Source organism: Heterodontus francisci, chromosome 8 (assembly GCF_036365525.1).
Source record: "Heterodontus francisci isolate sHetFra1 chromosome 8, sHetFra1.hap1, whole genome shotgun sequence".
Classification (NCBI taxonomy): domain Eukaryota; kingdom Metazoa; phylum Chordata; class Chondrichthyes; order Heterodontiformes; family Heterodontidae; genus Heterodontus; species Heterodontus francisci.
In genome coordinates, this window is record NC_090378.1 from 81,988,873 (window position 1) to 82,012,313 (window position 23,441).

At 43.8% G+C, this 23,441-nt stretch overlaps 1 protein-coding gene across 1 annotated transcript in view; it reads right to left on the reverse strand.

The window, feature by feature from the left end:
* LOC137373218 (zinc finger protein GLIS1-like) overlaps window positions 1-23,441 on the reverse strand; it is a 488,859-nt gene that overhangs the window by 108,365 nt on the left and 357,053 nt on the right. Inside the window, exon 6 of the mRNA XM_068038074.1 lies at window positions 12,018-12,159. Coding sequence (XP_067894175.1) covers window positions 12,018-12,159 — 142 coding nt within the window. The remainder of the gene's footprint in view (window positions 1-12,017; window positions 12,160-23,441) is intronic.

Below are 23,441 nucleotides of genomic sequence, written 5' to 3' on the forward strand. Positions count from 1 at the left end.
TCTTGGGTTTGTCGGGGTGACAGAATAAAATCTACCAACCAGGTTTCTTTAATAAACAACAAAATTATCGGTTTATGATAAAACAAGACTTAACCGGTAACGAAGCAAAGCATGAACACACCGACAAAAAAAATGACAGTTCCCTTTTTTAAGTATTCCCCAATGACACTCACACACAGACTGGAAAAAAAACCGAAATTCACTCTGCAGAGGTCTGTTACAAAAAAAAAGGCCAAATACTTGCTACTTCTTGACGAAAAAAGAAAGAAGATACGGAAGGAAGTCTGTTGTCCCTTTTATGCTCTGGCATCTGGATATATGGAGACAGAGCACTGGGTTCGTTTCAGAAGCACTCTATTCTGGCGATGTCGAGAATTCTAGTAGGCTTTTTAGGAGAAATGTGGCATTAAGGTTTTCCGCCAGTGCACACTTGAATCACAGGATTGTTTTCTTCAGCTCCTCAGGAGCTATACGGCACAAGGGTTTTTTTTGCTCTTCCACACTGAATCTTGGCAGGATTTCTTCATAAGGGTAGGCAAGGAGGTGAGCTGGATGATTTCCTATTCCTTGGCAGGAAAACCACCAACTGTCTTCAAACCGTTCACACCGCAACTAAAACTGAAAACAATGTCCAAACCCCAAACAGTGAGTTGACTTCCTGACCTCCATAAACCTTGACATATGCCTTCTCTGTAACCATTTTTTTCCCAGGTCACCAAGGGTTCTGCTGTTTTCTGAGCCCAAATCATAAGTGACCTCCAGCACAGGTGGCTTCCAAACAACATCTTGTCCTGTTGGTGAACTTGGTAAAAAAACACATTCATGGAATCTTTTCAGTTTTAACACAAGTCCTCAAAAAACAAAAATATTTTAAAAAACGGAAGCACTTTCATAACAACTTGATTCTCTTTGTCTTCAGTTCCTCCCACAGTGCTCTGCTGATGACGTTACTGTCACTACCGAAATCTACAATAATGCTCACTTCAACACCCCAACAGTCATTGGAACTTTCTCATAGTTGCTTCCATTGACAGAAAACATGTATCCATGGACGTCCAATCGCTCTACACCTCCATCCCCCACCAGGATGGTTTGAGAGCTCTCCGCTTCTTCCTGGAACAGAGGCCCAACCAGTCCCCATCCACCAACACCCTGCTCCGCCTGGCTGAACTTGTTCTCACATTGAACAACTTCTCCTTCAACTCCATGCATTTCCTTCAAGTAAAAGGTGTCGCTATGGGTACCCGCATGGGTCCTAGTTATGCCTGTCTTTTTGTGGGATATGTCGAGCATTCTTTGTTCCAGTCCTACTCAGGCCCCCTCCCCCAACTCTTTTTCCGGTACATTGATGACTGTATCGGTGCCGTTTCCTGCTCCCGCCCCGAACTAGAAAACTTTATCAACTTTGCTTCCAATTTCCACCCTTCTCTCACCTTTACATGGTCCATCTCTGACACTTCCCTTCCCTTCCTCGACTTCTCTGTCTCCATCTCTGGGGATAGGTTGTCTACCAATATCCATTATAAGCCCACTGACTCCCACAGCTACCTCGACTACACTTCTTCACACCCTACCTCCTGTAAGGACTCCATTCCATTCTCCCAGTTTCTCCGTCTCCGACGCATCTGCTCTGATGATGCTACCTTCCATGACGGTGCTTCTGATATGACCTCCTTTTTCCTCAACCGAGGATTTCCCCCCACTGTGGTTGACAGGGCCCTCAACCGTGTCCGACCCATTCCCCGCACCTCTACCCTCACCCCTTCCCTTCCCTCCCAGAACCGTGACAGGGTTCCCCTTGTCCTCACTTTTCATCCCACCAGCCTCCATATCCAAAGGATCATCCTCCGCCATTTTCGCCACCTCCAGCGTGATGCCACTACCAGTCGCATCTTCCCCTCCCTTCCCCTGTCAGCATTCCGAAGGGATCGTTCCCTCCGCGACACCCTGGTCCACTCCTCCATTACCCCCACCACCTCGTCCCCGTCCCAGGGCACCTTCCCTTGCAATCGCAGGAGGTGTAATACCTGCCCATTTACCTCCTCTCTCCTCACTATCCCAGGCCCCAAACACTCCTTTCAGGTGAAGCAGCGATTTACTTGTACTTCTTTCAATGTAGTATACTGTATTCGCTGCTCACAGTGTGGTCTCCTCTACATTGGGGAGACCAAGCGCAGACTGGGTGACCGCTTTGCGGAACATCTCCGCTCAGTCCGCAAGCAGGACCCCGAGCTTCCGGTTGCTTGCCATTTCAACACTCCCCCCTGCTCTCATGCTCACATCTCTGTCCTGGGATTGCTGCAGTGTTCCAGTGAACATCAACGCAAGCTCGAGGAACAGCATCTCATCTACCGATTAGGCACACTACAGCCTGCCGGACTGAACATTGAGTTCAATAATTTCAGAGCATGACAGCCCCCCACTTTACTTTCATTTTTAGTTATTTTTTCTTCCTTTTTTTTGCATTCCTTTTTACATTTTTTACAATCTTTTTTTGCATTTATTTCATTTCATCTTAGTTTGTTCAGTTTGCTTACCCACTGTTTTTTTCAGGTTGTTTTTCTTCAGGTTTGCACTTGCTGATGTTCAATATTCAGTCTATTCACACCTATTCTGTACTAATGCTTTGTCTTTCAACACACCATTAACATATTGTTTGCCTTTGCTCCGTGACCTTTTGGTCAGCTATGTGGCCTGGTCCAATCTGCACCTTCTCCTTTGTTATCTCTTGCCCAACCCCCACCTCACTTGTTTATAATCTGTGACTTTTCTAATATTTGTCAGTTCCGAAGAAGGGTCACTGACCCGAAACGTTAACTCTGCTTCTCTTTCCACAGATGCTGCCAGACCTGCTGAGTGAATCCAGCATTTCTTGTTTTTGATCCATGATTGCTATTCGTGTCCTCACTCATTGCATCTTCTTCAACTCGGCTCACACTTATACTACTTCCAGTAGGCGGTGGCGTAGTGGTATTGTCACTGGACTAGTAACCCAGAGACCCAGGGTATTGCTCTGGGATATGGGTTCGAATCCTACCACAGTAGAAGGTGGAATTTGAATTCAATTAATAAATCTGGAATTAAAAAGCTAGTCTAATGATGGTCATCAAACCATTGTCGATTGTTGTAAAAACCCATCTGGTTCACTAATGTCCTTTAGGGAAGGAAATCTGCTGTCCTTACCTGGTCTGGCCTACATGTGACTCCAGACCCACAGCAATGTGGTTGACTCTTACATGCCCTCTGAAATGGCCTAGCAAGCCACTCAGTTGTATCTAACCGCTACGAAGTCAATAAAAAGGAATGAAACCGGAAGGACCACCTGGCATCGACCTGGGCACCGGAAACGACAACGGCAAGCCCTGTCGACACTGCGAAGTCCTCCTTACCAACATCTGTGGGCTTGTGCCAAAGTTGGGAGAGCTGTCCCACAGACTAGAACAAAGAACAGTACAGCACAGGAACAGGCCATTCGGCCCTCCAAGCCTGCGCCGATCTTGATGCCTGCCTAAACTAAAACCTTCTGCACTTCCGGGGTCCGTATCCCTCTATTCCCATCCTATTCATGTATTCGTCAAGATGCCTCTTAAATGTCTCTATGGTACCTGCTTCCACCACCTCCCCCGGCAACAAGTTCCAGACACTCACCACCCTCTGTGTAAAGAACTTGCCTCACTCATCCCCTCTAAACTTTGCCCCTCTCACCTTAAACCTATGTCCCCTAGTAACTGACTCTTCCACCCTGGGAAAAAGCTTCTGACTATCCACTCTGTCCATGCTGCTTATAACTTTGTAAACCTCTATCATGTTGCCCCTCCACCTCCGTCGTTCCAGTGAAAACAATCCGAGTTTATCCAACCTCTCCTCATAGCGAATGCCCTCCAGACCAGGCAACATCCTGGTAAACCTCTTCTGTACCCTCTCCAAAGCATCCACGTCCTTCTGGTAGTATGGCAACCAGAATTGCACGCAACAGTCTGTGGCCTAACTAAAGTTCTGCACAGCAGCAGCATGACTTGCCTATTTTTATACTCTATGCCCCGACCGATGAAGGCAAGCATGCCGTATGCCTTCTTGACTATCTTATCCACCAGCGTTGCCACTTTCAGTGACCTGTGGACCTGTACGCCCAGATCTCTCTGCCTGTCAATACTCCTAAGGGTTCTGCCATTCACTGTATACTTCCCACCTGCATTAGACCTTCCAAAATGCATTACCTCACATTTGTCCGAATTAAACTCCATCTGCCATTTCTCCGCACAAGTCTCCAACCGATCTATATCCTGCTGTATCCTCTGACAATCCTCATCACTGTCTGCAACTCCACCAACCTTTGTGTCGTCCGCAAACTTACTAATCAGACCAGCTACATTTTCCTCCAAATCATTTTCTATACTACAAACAGCACTGATCCCTGCGGAACACCACTAGTCACATCCCTCCATTCAGAAAAGCACCCTTCCACTGCTACCCTCTGTCTTCTATGACTGAGCCAGTTCTGTATCCATCTTGCCAGCTCCCCTCTGATCCCATGTGACTTCACCTTTTGTATCAGTCTGCCATGAGGGACCTTGTCAAAGGCTTTACTGAAGTCCATATAGATAACATCCACTGCCCTTCCTTCATCAATCATCTTTGTCACTTCCTCAAAAAACTCAATCAAATTAGTGAGACACGACCTCCCCTTCACAAAACCATGCTGCCTCTCGCTAATAAGTCCATTTGTTTCCAAATGGGAGTAAATCCTGTCCCGAAGAATCCTCTCTAATAATTTCCCTACCACTGACGTAAGGCTCACCGGCCTATAATTTCCTGGATTATCTTTGCTACCCTTCTTAAACAAAGGAACAACATTGGCTATTCTCCAGTCCTCTGGGACCTCACCTGTAGCCAATGAGGATGCAAAGATTTCTGTCAAGGCCCCAGCAATTTCTTCCCTTGCCTCCCTCAGTATTCTGGGGTAGATCCCATCAGGCCCTGGGGACTTATCTACCTTAATGCTTTGCAGGATACCCAACACCTCCTCCTTTTTGATAATGAAATGACTGAGACTATCTATACTCCCTTCCCTAGGCTCATCATCCACCAAGTCCTTCTCCTGACATAGTCATACTCACCGAATCATACCTGACAGACAATGTCCCAGACACTGCCAACACCATCCCCGGGTATGTCCTGTCTCACCGGCAGGACAGAACCATCAGAGGTGACGGCAGAGTGGTATACAGTAGGGACGGAGTTGCCCTGGGAGTCCTCAACATCGACTCTGGACTCCTTGAAGTCTCATGGCATCAGGTCAAACATGGACAAGGAAACCTCCTGCTGATTACCACCTACCACCCTCCCTCAGCTGAACAGTCAGTACTCCTCCATGTTGAACAGCATTTGGAGGAAGCACTAAGGGTGGCAAGGGTACAGAATGTACTCTGGGTGGGGGACTTCAATTGCCATCATCAAGAGTGGCTCGGTAGCACCACTACTGAACGAGCTGGCCAAGTCCTAAAGGACATATCTGCTAGACTGGGTCTGCGGCAGGTGATGAGGGAATCAACAAGAGGGGAAAGCATACTTGACCTCGTCCTCACCAATCTGCCTGCCGCAGATGCATCTGTCCATGACAGTATTGGTAGGAGTGACCACCGCACAGTCCTTGTGGAGACGAAGACCCGCCTTCATATTGAGGATACCCTCCTTCGTGTTGTGTGGCACGACCACTGTGCTAAATGGGATAGATTTCGAACTCCTGAAGTCCCCAGCATCACAGATGCCAGACTTCAGCCAATTCGATTCACTCCATGTGATATCAAGAAATGACTGAAGGCACTGGATACTGCAAAGGCTATGGGCCTTGATAATATTCCGGCAATAGTACTAAAGACCTGTGCTCCAGAGCTTCCCGCTCTCCTAGCCAAGCTATTCCAGTACAGCTACAACACTGGCATCTACCCTGCAATGTGGAAAATTGCCCAGGTATGTCCTGCACACAAAATGTAGGACAAGTCCAACCCAGCCAATTACCGCACCATCAGCCTACTCTCAGTCTTCAGTAAAGTGATGGAAGGTGTCATCAACAGTGCCATCAAGCGGCACTTGCTTAGCAATAACCTGCTCAGTGACGCTCAGTTTGGGTTCCGCCAGGGCCACTCAGCTCCTGACATCATTACAGCCTTGGTTCAAACATGGACAAAAGAGCTGAACTCAAGAGGTGAGGTGAGAGTGACTGCCCTTGACATCAAGGTAGCATTTCAGCAAATATGGCATCAAGGAGCCCCAGCAAAACTGAGGTCAATGGGAATCAGGGGGGAAACCCTCCACTGGCTGGAGTCATACCTAGCACAAAGGAAGATGGCTGTGGTTGTTTGAGGGCAATCATCTGAGCTCCAGGACATCACTGCAGGAGTTCCTCAGGGGAGTGTGCTGGGCCCAACCATCTTCAGCTGCTTCATCAATGACCTTCCTTCAGTCATAAGGTCAGAAGTGGGGATGCTCGCTGATGATTGCACAATGTTCAGCACCATTTGTGACTCCTCAGATACTGAAGCAGTCCGTGTAGAAATGCAGCAAGACTTGGACAATCTCCAGGCTTGGGCTGATAAGTGGCAAGTAACATTCGCGCCACACAAGTGCCAGGCAATGACCATCTCCAACAAGAGAGAATCTAGCCATCTCCTTTTGACATTCAATGGCATTACCATCGCTGAATCCCCCACTATCAACATCCTAGGGGCTACCATTGACCAGAAACTGAACTGGAGTAGCCATATAAATACCATGGCTACAACAGCAGGTCAGAGGCTAGGAATCCTGAGCTGAGTAACTCACCTCCTGCCTCCACAAAGCCTGTCCACCATCTCCAAGGCACAAGTCAGGAGTGTGATGGAATACTCTCCACTTGCCTGGATGGGTGCAGCTCCAACAACACTCAAGAAGCTTGACACAATCCAGGACAAAGCTGCCCGCTTGACTGGCACCCCATCTACAAACATTCATTCCCTCCACCACCAACACACAGTGGCAGCTGTGTGTACCATCTACAAGATGCACTGCAGCAATGCACCAAGGCTCCTTAGAAAGCACCTTCCAAACCCACGACCTCTACCAACTAAAAGGACAAGAGCAGCAGATGCATGGGAACACCACCACCTGCAAGTTCCCCTCCAAGTCACACATCATCCTGACTTGGAACTAGATCACCATTCCTTCATTGTCGCTGGGTCAAAATCCTGGAACTCCCTTCCTAACAGCACTGTGGTTGTACCTACCGCACATGGAGTGCAGCGGTTCAAGAAAGCAGCTGACCACCACCTTCTCAAAGGCAATTAGGGATGGGCAATAAAGTCTGGCCTAGCCAGCGATGCCCACATCACATGCATGAATAAAAATAGAAAAAAAAATTATCTTTCCTTTACATGGTTTGCCAAGCTTGCCAATCTGTTTAGCTTTGCTTCTGCACTTCTTGGTAAAATGGTCTCTGCCCCAACATTTTCTACATATCTTTCCCTTGGCAGGGCAGCAATCGTCTCTTACTTAGTGCCCCAAGTTGCAATATCTGAAACACCCTCTCATGGACTTTTGCTGTTTACATTAACGTGTACCTGGGTTCCATTGTGTCACTCGATTAACCTCAGATTTTATCGTGCCAATCGCAGAAATGGGACCAAATTTCATGCTGTGAATATGTCCAACCACTGCTTCCAATGCAGCCGTTATCTTCAAAGTGTCATCCAACGTTAAGTCACCTCCACTTTCCAGCATCCTGCGTCTCAACTTATCCGACTTGCAATGTTGGACCACCTGATCCTGGTTACTCAAATCTGTCACAACATAACTGCATCCATCCAAAGCCTGCCTCAAATGAATCACAAATTGGGCTACTGTTTCCCCCTCTTTCATTTGATGGAAAACAGGCCTTTGGAATGTGACATTTGGCGTCACCACATAATGATCCTTCAAAGCTTTCACTGTGCGTTCATAATGCGCCTTTTCTCCTGTGTCAGGCAATGTCTTGAAAGTCTCCCTCACCGACGCACCCGCATTGAACAGTGATAAGGCCTGTCACTGTGCTTTCTGCACCTCTGTCGCCCCATCCAGAAACTGTGACTGTCAGCATATGCTTCAAACTCCTCAAGCCACACTTTCCATTTCACACTGACAGTACTGGCATCACCCGTCGGATCAAACGGCTCAATTTCCCAGACTGCAGACATATCGCTCCAGCAAATGTTATGATACAATCCTAAATATCTCTGAATTTACCTCGTTGCCAATGTCACATCTCAGGCTGAAATGAATCACACTTGAAATCACAGCTGTAACTTTAACAAAGATTTAACAAGTGTTTTATTAAAGACTTTCTGCAGAGTTCTTGCTTACTGCTCTCACTGTGGCTACAAAGCTGTTTGACCATACAACAACCCCCAGGTCAGATGTTTAACCCAAAGCACAAAGCTACTTTCAGTTTCCCTTCCAAGTTATATATATTCTCTAATACTCAAGCTCACACATACAATCATGACATTAACTGCAAAGATTTTGCCATTAAAGAGGACTGTGTAACATATAAGTGTGCTGTGAGGTTTTCAAGTGTTTTAATAAGTAAAGAAAATACTTTTCTTTGTAAGTTGGGGTATCAGCTACTTACAAAGTACTACTTAGTTAATGGGGATTTCTTTTAGTTTGGTTATTATAATAAAAGTCTTAAAACATGAAGTTTTGTTGTGTAATTCTTTAAATTGTTCTGGGGGTTCATATCTTGTATTTTAACGTTAACGGTTTCACTAAGGTCATAACAAAATCTATAACATCATTCTTTCAAGATTACGTCAAGTCACTCCAGGACGTCACTGACGAGCAGGAGGGCTGTGCATCATGGTGCAACATCATTTTAATGATTTTAATGAGGGTCACAACCTCAGAGCAATCTGGAAGCCAATGAAGAGCCTGACCCTGGGAAAATATGCCACTGGCAAAATATACAATGTACCCAGGCAGCAGCTTGCTTTCCTGGAGTGACCAACACCAAGTAGCTCAGGCTGCGCAGAAATCACAACCCAGTTGCAATCAAAGAAGTTGGTTTAGTTGACATCACCATAGTGGTCTACCTGCAGGGAGATCTCACATGAAGGTTAACTTCTCCATGAAGATATTTGACACTTTTTTTATAATCAATGATTTCTTTTTTCAATGGGGAGTTCTTTGAACAAAAATCATTCTCCCCAGACTTCCCTTCATAATATACAGTTTGCTGCTTTACTATTGTAAATACCAGGATCAATTTTCATTGACACATCCAAAGGGATAACATCTGTTAGTAAGCTTTAAAACTCTTGTCAATATTTTTTTGATTCTGTGTTACACAACCTCGAGAGCTTTCCTCCATGCGTAAGTATTTAACATCACCGTAATACACTTGGATCATCAATCAAGATTTTAACTGGTTCACTATTTGGTCCCATTTGTAAATATAAACTGGCTAATTTTATGCCTGTGATTATCACCATGGTACCTGCCAAGTTTGGAGAGCAAGTAAATTGGGGTCCAGAAAGTGCATCGGAGACATACTGGCACCAAAAATGAAGCCACATTAGCTGGAGGGGGGTGGGGTAAAGGCCTGCTCAAGTTGGGGAAAAAAACCCCGCCCCAAACCCGACAGAACCACATCAGACCCAAGCCCAACCCAGCCCGAGTCCTTCCATTTTTTCACACACCCGACCCGACCTGCACCCAACCCGACCTGCGCCCGACCCGAGCCCGACCTGACCACCGGAATGTTCACTTTACCTACCTTCTGATTCCAAATCCGTTTTTCATTTTTTCAGTTTGTGCAGATAAGCAACAAAAACTGTAATTGGACTTGAAAGGTTGTTTAAAAAGATGAAGATTGGAGCCACGAGGTTGGTGATTGTTTGGTCACGAGTTAAACAGAAACCCATGGAGTTGTGCCAAGACAGGTTGTGACACACTGTACCAGTATCGGTATTGCTTAAAATAAACATAGCAATTGCCCGAAGGCTCAGAAAATATCATTACACATTACCTAGACTCCTGCCTTACAGGTTGAAATACTTGCTGCAGGGACCAGGAAGGTCCTGAGTGATTAATTATTATAAAATACACAGTGTTTATATAAAAAGTATAAACTGATCACTGTCAGGACTCTAGTCTACACACATACAGTACAGTTCTTTCTTTCTTTTTTCTTTTGGGCCTCCTTATCTCGAGAGACAATGGATACGCGCCTGGAGGTGGTCAGTGGTTTGTGAAGCAGCGCCTGGAGTGGCTATAAAGGCCAATTCTGGAGTGACAGGCTCTTCCACAGGTGCTGCAGAGAAATTTGTTTGTCGGGGCTGTTGCACAGTTGGCTCTCCCCTTGCGCCTCTGTCTTTTTTCCTGCCAACTACTAAGTCTCTTCGACTCGCCACAATTTAGCCCTGTCTTTATGGCTGCCCGCCAGCTCTGGCGAACGCTGGCAACTGACTCCCATGACTTGTGATCAATGTCACACGATTTCATGTCGCGTTTGCAGACGTCTTTATAGCGGAGACATGGACGGCCGGTGGGTCTGATACCAGTGGCGAGCTCGCTGTACAATGTGTCTTTGGGGATCCTGCCATCTTCCATGCGGCTCACATGGCCAAGCCATCTCAAGCACCGCTGACTCAGTAGTGTGTATAAGCTGGGGGTGTTGGCCGCTTCAAGGACTTCTGTGTTGGAGATATAGGCCTGCCACCTGATGCCAAGTATTCTCCGAAGGCAGCGAAGATGGAATTAATTGAGACGTCGCTCTTGGCTGGCATACGTTGTCCAGGCCTCGCTGCCGTAGAGCAAGGTACTGAGGACACAGGCCTGATATACTCGGACTTTTGTGTTCCGTGTCAGTGCGCCATTTGCCCACACTCTCTTGGCCAGTCTGGACATAGCAGTGGAAGCCTTACCCATGCGCTTGTTGATTTCTGCATCTAGAGACAGGTTACTGGTGATAGTTGAGCCTAGGTAGGTGAACTCTTGAACCACTTCCAGAGCGTGGTCGCCAATATTGATGGATGGAGCATTTCTGACAGTACAGTACAGTAGCGTTAATACTGTGTGTGTCCGACCCAGACCCAGCCTGACCCGGATCCGGCCCGACCCGACCCGAGCCAAGCCCGAAAGCCAGACCTGGAAGAGCGACCCGACCTGAACCCGACACGTCGTTGGGTTCGGGTCAGGTAGCAGGCCTTTATGGTGGCGGGGAGGGTGGAGATCTGGGTAAACTCTTGCAGTAAACTGTTTGAAATTTTGAGGTTTGCATTGTGTGCAGTGCTGCATTCTACAAGAAGTGTAAACACAGCAGTCATGTGTTAATCTCCATCACAATCACAGTTTTCCTGCTGCTTTTTCGTCCACTGCACCATATTGAGACCTGCTCTGATGTTTCTCACACACAGTGACATTTTTGTAAACAATATTTACTTATTTTTCCCTTGCTCTACTGGCTGCATTCCTGCACATCTCCAGGTTATTATAAATATCCAAAATCAGCTCACAGTCAGCTCAGTTCATAAAATGCATTGACTAGTCTTTCTCAGGAGCTCAAATTATGAAAGTCCTTATTCCCTCTCTGTCTCCCTTCTTCCCACAATCTACATTCTTTAAAAACTCAACTATGGTGTTATCTAATGACAACTTCCTGACTTATGTCATATTCTCTTTTCAACCTTGATGATATCCTGCATCTGCAATCAACAACAGGTTACATTCTTCATGGCCAGGATATCTCAAAGGGAAGCCAGCAGATACCAAGAAAAAGGGCAAAAGCCAAAGGTGGACAGAGGCTGTCAAAGGAAAGGATTTTGAGGTCATTCTTGAAAGTAGGTAGGGAGGTGAGAAAGCAGAGAAATTGGGTAGTTCCAGAATACAGACTTCATCCAGGTTTCTTGATTGAGACTAAAACACTATGGTAAACTTTATAATCTAGTTTGTGAGAGTGCTAATTTATGTGAGCTAGAAAGTTTTATTTTGAATTAGTTAAAACATACCTGGATATATCTCATGATTGACTGCCAAAGTTCTTCCAATTGTGTTGCTTGTTACATTGCACGGTGAAGCCACTGGCTGAAGAGGCTGAATAGCCAAGCAATCATTCATCATAACCTGTTCAAGTTCAGTGCCTGAACGCAGCTTCAGATTAAAGGGAAGAAAAAAATAGAAAATATTCCCGTCAACAAATGTCAAATGCTACTGTCGCACATTATCACATAGTCTAAATATTTACAGGAGTTGTCATCAAACAATGACTTGACTGTCGGAACATTACAACTCAAATAGAATTAATTACTCAGGGCTCCTCCAATAGTTCAGTGGGTCCACTGCATCACAAAGTGAACTCTGCCATCAAAACCAAGCAGATTCCTGTTTTGATCTGCTCATAGCTGATTGCAGGTGAGCCACCTAGAAAGCTGTAATGTTAATTATTTTCACTTGTCATTTTGTGATCTACGATACATCTACCAACAACACTAACGGCTGAACCTTTAGGTCCCAATGGGGGCAGGAGCAGAGGCAAGTGGATGTGTAATTTTGCACTGGCTGGCATGCCAGTTCCCGGCATGGGTGGGGTGGAGGGGATGTGGCAGGACTACCGGACCACAAGACGCAGGTAACCAACCCAAATAACTAAAACCCTATTATGGCCTATTGTTGGAGGTTAACTGGGATTTTCCAAGTGGTCAGGAACAGTGCAGCTGCCTGGAAGCAGCCCCCCAATGACAGATCAGGGGGCCAGCGCTCCAGGTGGGCTTAGAGGCCCTCCCCACATGCCAGGTTTCATCTCCAGCCATTCCCCTCCACCCACCCACCCTCACCCCCACCCCTACAATGGTGGCCGGCTGCTTGATCTATTTTGTATTATAAATTTAAAGAAGTTGGAGAGAGGGCGTCTTCATCATGGTGCGCCCTCTCCCTCAATTACCTTGAAAGACATCCTGCTGCTGCTTCCAAGTTGGAGGGCCTCCTATTGTCCCTCCATCTTTAAGATCCCATCCATCATCCTTAATTGAACAACGAGCCTGCCCTCTGGCCATTAATTGGCCAGTTCGGGGAAAATTACAGGTGAGTGTCTGTTCCCCACATGGTGCAGGCTTCTGACCCCCATTTGAGCCTAACAGTAGGGTCCTGAAGCCTGCAGGGAAAATCCTGTCCTACACCCCCAACACCTCACAATACATTGCCTCTTCCTGCACCAATACACAGTACAAAGAGTGGAAAAGAATTCTGACAAATCTTTTCCCATAAGTTCCAATCTCTCTTCCTTTTAAAGAATTGGTAGGTGGGAAATATTCCCTGCACGTGATGGGTTGGATTTTAGCACACAGCTTTGCAAATTGAGAGATTCTACCAAGAATTCAGGCATGGCGGTCAGTGCACCTCACATGAATTTCATTGCATTCTAATTAATGAAGAGGGAGTTGTGTGAAGCACACGGACCTCCACACCCGCATTACAACAATGAACTCTGCAGAGCTCTGCATCACAAGTGCTAATTTGTAAAAATTGTAAAATTCATCATAAACATATAAAGAGAAGTGTTTACAATGTCACTACACATTTGTGCACAGAAGAAATCTATCTTGTATACTGAAAATACACACCAGCTTTCATATGTGTTTTGGAGCAAAAGCCAAGTCCAAAACTATTAGTCAACTGAAGAATTGGGTGAGATATGGATAAGTTTTTCTAGCAGGCTCTGGGAATCATGTGTGCAGATTTCAGATAATCATGCCCTGTGCCTATTTTCAGATAGGTTAAGATGGGAGGAGGGGGCTGTTATCACCACCCCCACACCATCTCCCACCCGTACCTTTCCTGTCAAGCAGTGAACTTCAATGACCAATGTAGTCCTGAGCCACACAGACCAGGGTTATTGTTTGTTTGTGTTAAACTAGATTATTTGATTCAGGTAGCATTATGGTCTCTGCAACCCTGGGCTTGGAGGGACTGAAATCTATCAGGGTTCCTGCTACTGACTGCAATCCAATCAATCCTGCTAGAAAATCCATATGTGTGGATGTTTAAGACAATTTTAGTGACAAGAAAAAGCCAGAGTACCAACAATGCTTCCACTTTCAGAAATCAGCCCCTATCTATCTGATTTTTATCTATGTCCATCCATCTGTTTCTCTTCAGAAACACATCTGATTGTCTCTTGAGCCCATTTATACTGTCCACTCCTTTGTAATTTATTCCATAAATCTATTATTCTTTGGGTGAAAACATTCCACCTGACTTCCCTTATTTTTTTACATCCTAATTTTTAACTTGTGTCTGATGGTACTTGCCAGAGTGAAAAGTTTTCTTAGGTTAATTTTGTTAAAATCTTTCATATTCTTCAAAATTTCAATCAGATCACCTCTGGAGGGAAAGAGTTTCAACTGCTGGCCACCTGTTTCTTGTCTGAAAAATGAGCAAGTGGCAAAGGAAAATCTGGTGGAGACTTTAGACAGCTATTTGATTTTCAGATAGGCCTACAAACAGGTGCCCAGCACTCTCCCTCTCCCCTCAACCAAAAAAACAGGCAGGAGGCTCCTTAAATATGCAAATTGGTGTCCTTGTCAGGTTGCAGAATCCCAACTGTAATTTTCACAGAGAAATGGATGTAGTATGCAAAATGCATGCTCATCCTGTTTTTCCAGGCATTGAGCATATGTCCTAACCAAGGACCACTGGAGGCTACTCAGAAAAGGTACATTTTTGGTGCCTTTTAAAGATTTTTCTGGGGCCAGGTGGAGGAATCTGGCCAACACATTCTACTAGCCTAGGGATGAGCAACCTGTGGCTCCGGAGCTGCACGTGGCTCAATAAGGACCCAATTGTCCAGATATCCAATGACTCACCAAGGAAACCCAACAGCAGAAATCACATGAAAGTAAAAGTTATTTTTCATTTCCTATTTTTTGTATTCATCTTATTTATGCAAATATAAATGGGCCCATCTCCTGTTTTCAGCATTCATCTAATCTTTGTTTTATATTTTTAGCCACCATAATACCTTCAATTTTATTTATTTATGCTTTAAAATGATAAAATTGGTATTAATTGCAAAAAATATAAGAAAAAATAGACAACAAAATTAATGAAATAAAATGTTTATAGAACAAAAAATGCATTCGTATATTTAACTATATTCATTATTATTGCATTTGAGTAACAACATTGTAGCTCTAAATTTAAAAAATGGCTCTTTTTGTTATTAAGGTTGCCGACCCCTGTGTTGTGTGATTGCCTTTAAGAGCAATGGACCTTTAAGATCTTAGTGTGCTAATGAGCTAAGTGCCAGGATGTAGCTATATGACTACATGCCAGTCTCACTCTGTAACTGGAACACCAAAAGGAAAGACTTGCAAATAGATCGCTCTGTACTGTATACAGTTGTTAACTGTTTAATAAACCTGGTTGAGATTTTCAATCAACCTGAACACCATGCTCTAACACCACCTAAAAGATTGATTTCTTTTGTCTCTAGAAGGCTCCCTGAGAGAGTAAAAAATACGGGGAAGACCCAATCCCTTTCTTAGGCTGATCAGGTCCTTACCATTACAGGAGGGGCCGACAGTGAAAAGCGCGAGAATCCTCCATTCATGCAGCTCACAGCTAGAACTATAAGTAGAATCCATTAAATCACTCAAATGTTGAAGAGCTTTTGTTCACTCAGCCAGAGTTTTAAAAAACTCATAAATCCACTGAACTGTGAAAAATTGCCTGGTTGGATAAACAAACTAGTAGAAAAAGAGCACTTGAAATACCTATTGCACGGCTGTGTAACCAATCGGACAACAGCACTGGAAGCTAGATAAACAGACAAGCTGCTGCTGTCAATCAAATCAGCCAAGAGAGTTTCTTAAAAGAGAAACCAGTACAGAGTCACAGAACCAGGTCATAAAGCAAGTTCTTAAAGCAAGCTTTAAAGCACAAGAACAGCAGGAGCATGGATACCATTTTTCCCAGCATGAACTGGAAAGCCTTGAATATCCTTTCCAAGTACAAACTGTTCCAACAGAGAATGCAATTATGCTTTACAGACCAAGTAACTGAAGAATCAGAAAAACAAGCTGTAAAAATTCTGATAGCAATACGAAATGAGGGATTACACAGAATCAATACCTCAGGATTATCTGACGAGGACCAGAAAGATCCCACAAAGATGGAAAATGCTGGAAAATCAACTCAGATTAAGAGTGAATTTTTGAATTCACCACCTGGAATTGATGTCCTACAGGCAACAGCCACAGGAATCAATAGACCAGTTTGTCAGTAGTTGCTATAGTAAGGGCGACTTCTCAGAAATTGAGCTGTCAGACCAAATAATGGAGCTGGTGACCGTATCAATACCCATTGAAGCATTTCAGAAGGACTTCTTGGGGAAAAAGAAAGGTCACAGCATTGATGCACTGCTGGAAGATGGCAGGAAATATGAAGTCACTGTGACTGGACAACAACACCTACAGCACTAGGAGCAACCAACAGTATCGGCACCATAACCAGGTCGAAAAGAGCAAGAAAGCTGTGTAGTAAGTGTGGTTTGGTCCCACTCACAGCGAAATTGCCATGCATTTTGAGACCTGTGCAAGGCATGCGGTGTAAAAGGACACTGAGCCCGCCTATGCAGGAATTCTGGCTGGAAAGACGCAGCCAGATGTAACAGTTGGACATGAGTCAATAGAAAACATGGCAAAAGCAGCAAGGAAAGCAACAGAGCCATGTATAAATGCAAACCGATACATGAAGTCTACAACAAAACAGAACTGAGACAAGACCCAGAGAGAAGTAAGTCTCAGTCAAAAGACAAGCAAGCATTTCATGTTGTGAACCTCACATATCACATTGATGAAGTCCAACAACTGGAAGCTTTCACTACCATTAATATCATGTGCCCAAAGAAAACTGGCAAACGTACACTCAAGGTCAGGATTGACACCGGCGCTAGTGCAAACATCCTACCAATCTGAATCCTCAAAGATATGTACCGGAGTCTTGGAAGTATATGATACAACCAACAACTGCCAAGTTATCTGCATACAACGGGTCACCCATCCCTTGCAGTGGCACATTAACAATGCAATGCAGATACGGCAAGTCGGCATGGAAACCACAGATGTTCTACCTAGTAGACACAAGCGGACCAGCGGTGGCTGGGCTACCAGCATGTAAGGAGTTCAGCATCATAACTATCCATGAGAGCATTGCCAAGGGGAAATCTCCAAGTACCAGAACCCGCTCGCAGACTCTGACCAGCATTACATGGTGCAGTCTAGAAACCCAGCAACAGAACAACTATGTCACACTTTAACTTCTGCTATCTAAAGAACTGCCAGCACCACAATGAGCCAGAATGGACAGGTATCTCCATGAGACCAAGTACTCTCCCCCAACATGTCCTCGACTTTGAGCCCCAAGCCTTCAGAAGTGGAGAATGAGGAGAAGCGAAGGACACGCAATGCCCTGAAGAGGCAGAGGAGAAAATGAGTTGAAGAATTGTCTATTGGGTCTTCGAGATGAGGTGCCGGAACTTTCCAAGAATGACAAGGCCCCAAAAGTGGTCATCTTGAGAAAAGCAACAGAGCAGGCTAAAGGCAGAGTAACAGAAACTGAATGCAGAGAGGGAGAAACTTTAGAAAGAACAGCAACAGTTGATAGACACAATCCCTGAGCAAGAGTTGTCAAACCACCAAGACAACCTATGGACTTTTGAGCCTCTATACTAGTAAAGTTCATAATCTTTATACCTATGCAAATAATTTTGATGTTATCTAATTTTGTGTGTTTCTTACATTTAGCATACAAGACTTATCTTTGGAAAGAAGGGGGATGTTGTGCAATTGCCTTTAAGAGCAATGTACCTTTAAGATCTTAGTGTGCTAATGAGCTCAGTGCCAGGATGTAGTCATGTGACTACATGCCAGTCACACATTTGCAGGCAAGACCTGCAAATAGATGGCTCTGTACTGTATATAGTTGTTAGCTGTTTAATAAACCTGTTTGAGATCTTCAATCAACCTGAACTCCAGGTATCTCATTTTATGCCCCATCAAACAACATAAGGAAGCTTCTCATTTCAACTTGGGGAGTTTTAAATTGTAGAGACAAGGTTTGAACTGGCAGAAAGCTCTTTGCTCCTGGATTGGAAAGGCCTCTCCTGTCTGGCTCGCCACAGCCTTTCCTGTCTGCTCCCATCTCTTTCTCACGGCAGTCCAAAAACTGAGTGAAGACACATGACCCCCAAGACAAAAAAGTCTCCTACAGTGAACAAGGTTTCAGAAGAATATTGGGCCCCAACAAGAAGAAAGATCCACCGACAAACAAGGACTCTATAGTGAGCTTGAAGACTCATAACAAAAACTCTTCAGATATTGCCTCAAACCTTTCCACTTTACTTTTCTTCTGCTCTTTTCTGTCTCTATTTGCATGTGCGTAGCGCATATGCATGCTAGCATGGGGCGCGGCGTGAATCCGTTGGTGTTAACCAAATTAGAGTTTTAAGTTTAAGTTTAATAAAATTTCATCTTTCTTCTTTAAACCTAAGAAAGCCTGGTTGTGCTCAATTCTTTACCTTATAATTGGAAAGCGGTGAACAAGGGGAGCTAAAAACACAGTGTATTTAAAAATAAAACCCTGTTACAGTAAGACCAGGTGAAGGCTGAAAGGGAACCATAGACCTCTTTCTCACCTGGCAGTAACACCACTCTTTCACTCCATTCTGCCAGCCCGTGGACCTGGCTTCTTGATCACCATCCTGAACATTTAACCAATATTTAAACTTGCCAGCAGCTTTTCCTGCACGTCCCACAATTGTCGCATCCCTCCATTCACTAGATCCTTCTGGAATATATGTCACCTGAGTACCCACTCTGGGCAATTGGCCTTTGGATACAATAGCTCTGCCATCTGTGTCATGATCATTCACATTACCACTATCCAGCGTTTGATCTACCGGCCTTTTTTCTATCATATTTTGTTCCTCAGAACCTTCATTACAAAGCACCAGAGCATTTGAGTACAAAGGTGCCTCATTTACTTCTATCAGCTGCTCAGAGTTTGAGATTTTGTAATTAAACCCGATTAATCATGAGAAATGAGCCAGAACAGTTTGATTGCCATGTTTGATAACTACTGTCTTACTATCATGACCTATTACTCTACCAGGGCCTTTCCATTCCCTCTGACTCTCTCTTTTACAATACACCAAATCTTCTGAATTATATTCTGTCCCGAATGATCTTATACAATGCCTCAGAGCTCTCCAAATTTTCTCCAAGACCTGAGCCTTGACAAAAGCCTGTCTCGCTGCATGTAAAGCATTCAAATGTGCAGGAAATAAATGGAGTACCTTCTAGAGCAGGAGGATTATCGCACAGCACAGATGGCAATTTGGGATTTTGCCAATAATTAGAGATTATGCCCTCCAATCATTTGAAGCAAATTCTTTGCATGAACCGCCCATGCCTGAGCAGTTGTCAACCTGCAGTCTGGAGCTAAGATTTTATACAGCATTTCATCAATTAACACATGATTCCTTTCACAGGATCTGTTGCTGAAAAGATTTTCAGCTGCAGTATTCATGACAATAATGTTCATGTTTTCACACATGTCTCTGAACCCATCATTGGCAAATGCCCCTCCATTATCAGACAGAGTAGATACTGAGAGGATGTTTCCTGTCATGGGGGAATCTAGATCTAGGGGGTCACAGTTTCAAAATGAGGGGTCTCCGTTTTATGACAGAGATGAGGAGGGATTTCTTCTCTCAGAGGGTTGTTAATCTTTGGAATTCTCTTCCCCAGAGAGCAGTGGAGGCTGGGTCATTGAATATAATCAAGGCTGAGTTATACACATGTTTGATCTACAAGGGAGTCAATGATTATGGAAGGCAGGCAGGAAAGTGGAGTTAAGGCCACAATCAGATCAGCCATGATCTTATTAAATGGCAGAGTAGGCTTGAAGGGCCAAATGACCTACTCCTGCTCCTATTTCTTATGTTCTTAAGTCTTTATGACGGACATACAGCCCCAATTGCCATTTTAGGAGAGTGCTGACATTCTTATGGCCCAAGATTGGCAAGCTCCTTGAGACACCTGTTTGGAATCCTTTTGAATCCAGCTTCATATGAAGCCCAGGCCTCAAAAGTGAGACAGTCTATTTGCCAGTGGAAAGGTGAAAATCTACACTATGGTCACAAGTTCCTGAGTGAAGACACATGTAAGTAATTATTTAATAACTCTGCCACTTCTTTGTTCCCTGGTTTCAGCTTCATTTTATGTTTTAAGTGTACCAATACACTCTTTCATCTTTTGTTTACTACGTACATATTTGAAAAATTCTTTACTGTTACTTGAGATATCCTAAGTAAACATACAAGCATACGGATTAGGAGCAGGAGTAGCTATTCAGCCCCTCAAGCCTGCTCCACCATTTGATAAGATCATGGCTGATCTGATTGTAACCTCAACTCTACTTTCCTGTCTACGCCCTATAACCTTTGACTCCCTTGTCAATCAAGAATCTATCTAGCTCAGCCTTAAAAATATTCAAAGGCCCTGCCTCCACTGCTCTCTGGAGAAGAAAATTCCACAGACTAATGACCTACTGAGAGAAAAAGTTTCTCCTAATCTCTATCTTAAATGGACGACCCCTAATTTTTAAACCATGTCCCCTAGTTCTAGACTCTCCCATAAGTGGAAACATCCTCTCAGCATTCACTCTGTCAAGTCCCCTCAGGATCTTACATGTTTCAATAAGATCACTGCTCAATCTTCTAAACTCCAATCAATACAGGTCCAACCTTTCCTCATAATATAACCCCTGCTTCCCAGCAATCAGTCAAATGAACCTTCTCTGAACAGCTTATAATGCAATTATATCCTTTCTTAAGTAAGGAGACCAAACCTGTATGCAGTACTCCAGATGTAATCTCCCCGACGCCCTGTACAACTACAGCAAAACCTCCCTATTTTTATATTCCATTCCCCTTGCAATAAATGACAACATTCCATTTGCTTTCCTAATCATTTGCTGTACCTGCATACTAACTTTTGGTGAATCATATATCAGGAAACCCAGATCCCTCTGTACCCCAGAGTTCTGCAATCTCCCTCCATTTAAATAATATACTGCTTTTCTATTCTTCCTGCCAAAGTGGACAAGTTCACATTTTCCCACATTATATTCCATCTGCCAAATCTTTGCCAATCACTTAACCTATCCATATCCCTTTGCAGACTCCTTATGTCCTCTTCACAACTTACTATCCAACCTATCTTTGTGTCATCAACAAACTTAGCAACCAATAATTCTATCCCTGCATCCAAGTCATTGATATACATTGTAAATAGTTAAGGCCCCAGCACTGATCCCTGTGGTACTCAACTAGTTACGGCTTGCCAACCTGCAAATGCCCCATTTATCCCTACTCTCTGCTTCTCTTGGTTTCTCTTTTTTTTACACCAGTTTTTCCTTGTCTTTATAATTTACCCAATGCTGCTGTTTAATAAATTTCTGGGTCTTTTAAAAATCTTTTGTTGATCCTTAATTCTATATTTTATCTCACTGATTAGCCACATTGGACTTGGTTGTCATTTATTCATTTTGGGTTATAGCTTCACTAACATTTCCTTAAGTACTTTCCACTTTTCGACTGTAAAGGGTATATTTTCTTATGTTCACTATTTTTATTGAAAAACTAGAACATAAAAATTAAACAATTTCATATGATGTGAACTGTGTAGTGCAGTGATATTGTAACTCTACATCAGTATATACAACCTGAACTGTCTCTTTCACTGCGTACAAGTAGTTCTATTTCACTCTTCGTATTGTTGTACCCAATTAATAAGCCAAATATTTCCCTCTTTTTTATACACAGACTTAAATAATCAGGAAGGATTTGAGATTTAAAATAAGTGAAAAACAGGGGATATAATTGTAACATTAAACTATAATTACTGGTATAAAACCATTTACAATCTAACAGGAATTCAATTTCTGTTTTAATTTTCTTAGTACAGCTTGTAAAAATAGTTTTTAAATTGTGTTTTGGCAAAATTAACCACAGATCCAATCAGTAAGGAAAGACAGGAAAAAAATTCCACTGAAGTTTTCAACACAGTTGTGAGGCAATTTTTCTTGTGCTCTTCCTAATGACTGAGAGAAAGCAAAAGCCAGCTTTATACTTATAGACTGTATAGTTTTCATCAAGAACTTTTGCTACTGCCAAGAATGCTGTGAGAGCCCCCATTTTTGTAGCAATGCCCTGTGTGTGCACTTGTGGGCTCTCTCTCTCTTAAAGAAATTTATTGGAATTATCAGCAGATTGAATCTTCAGATGGAAAATCATTGGATAACCTGCAGAAACCTCAACTGAAAGGGCAGTGTCACTGGATTACCCTGTGGGCCTCCTAGCTGCTGGTCCAAGAGTGACACAGGAAGAGGAACCTTACCTGGCCTTGTTCTTAGCTATGAAGAGCATGATGGAAAACTAATGGATTACAAATCCTCAAAAAGAGATTCATCAGCTCGATTCGTATGATTTTCCTACAGAAAGGAGTGGTGTGCTGAATCAGATGGAAGTTACAGATCACTTGTGGTTTTAGGCTTATTAATGAACTTGGACAATGTTCTGTTTGTGCAGCAGCTGTCTTCATTTAATTCTAAGTTTCTTGAATCTGTGTAATTCTGTTAGCCAACCTGTAGTGCAGTACATTCAAGCAATTTATGTTATCTGCGAGCCATGTGACCCATTTAACAGAATACTTCAAAACCAAGCAGGCACACAGAGTAAAGGCCTGCTCGGATCTGCAAATGAAACCCAACCCGAGCTGGAGAGAACCACATCTGACCCAAGCCTGACCCAGCCTGAGTGCTTTCAGTTTTTCCGCGCCCGACCCGACCACTGGAATATAATCAACTTTATTGAAGAGGTTGTGCTCTACCTTGGATGGAATCGCTCACTGCAGACTAGTGCGGAGTGTTTCCCGCCTTGACGTCCTGGCTGTCACTGTGTCCGACCCAGCCCAACCCAACCCGAGCCCAAATGACAGACCTGGAAGAGCGACCTGACCTGACTCGAACCCGATGCATGTCGTCGGGTCCCATCGGGTTTGGGTCAGGTAGCCATGCTCTAACACAGAGATACCTAACAAATGACAACAAGATCCTCATTTGTACTGTGATCTGAACAGTAGTATTTTTCCACATTGTTCTCTTATTCATCATGTTAAAGTACTATAACATTGTTCTATTTCGTCTTCAGGAGGACTGTATTAGCACACATCTGGTGGGTTACTGACTCATACTCATCCCTTGTTAAAAAAAATCCAATACTTCCCAAGACTAATACATACATATTTCTTACTGTTAAAGTAGTTTATCAAAAGTACATTGGCATTATTCTCTTTTTGCCTAGGGCCTGGCCT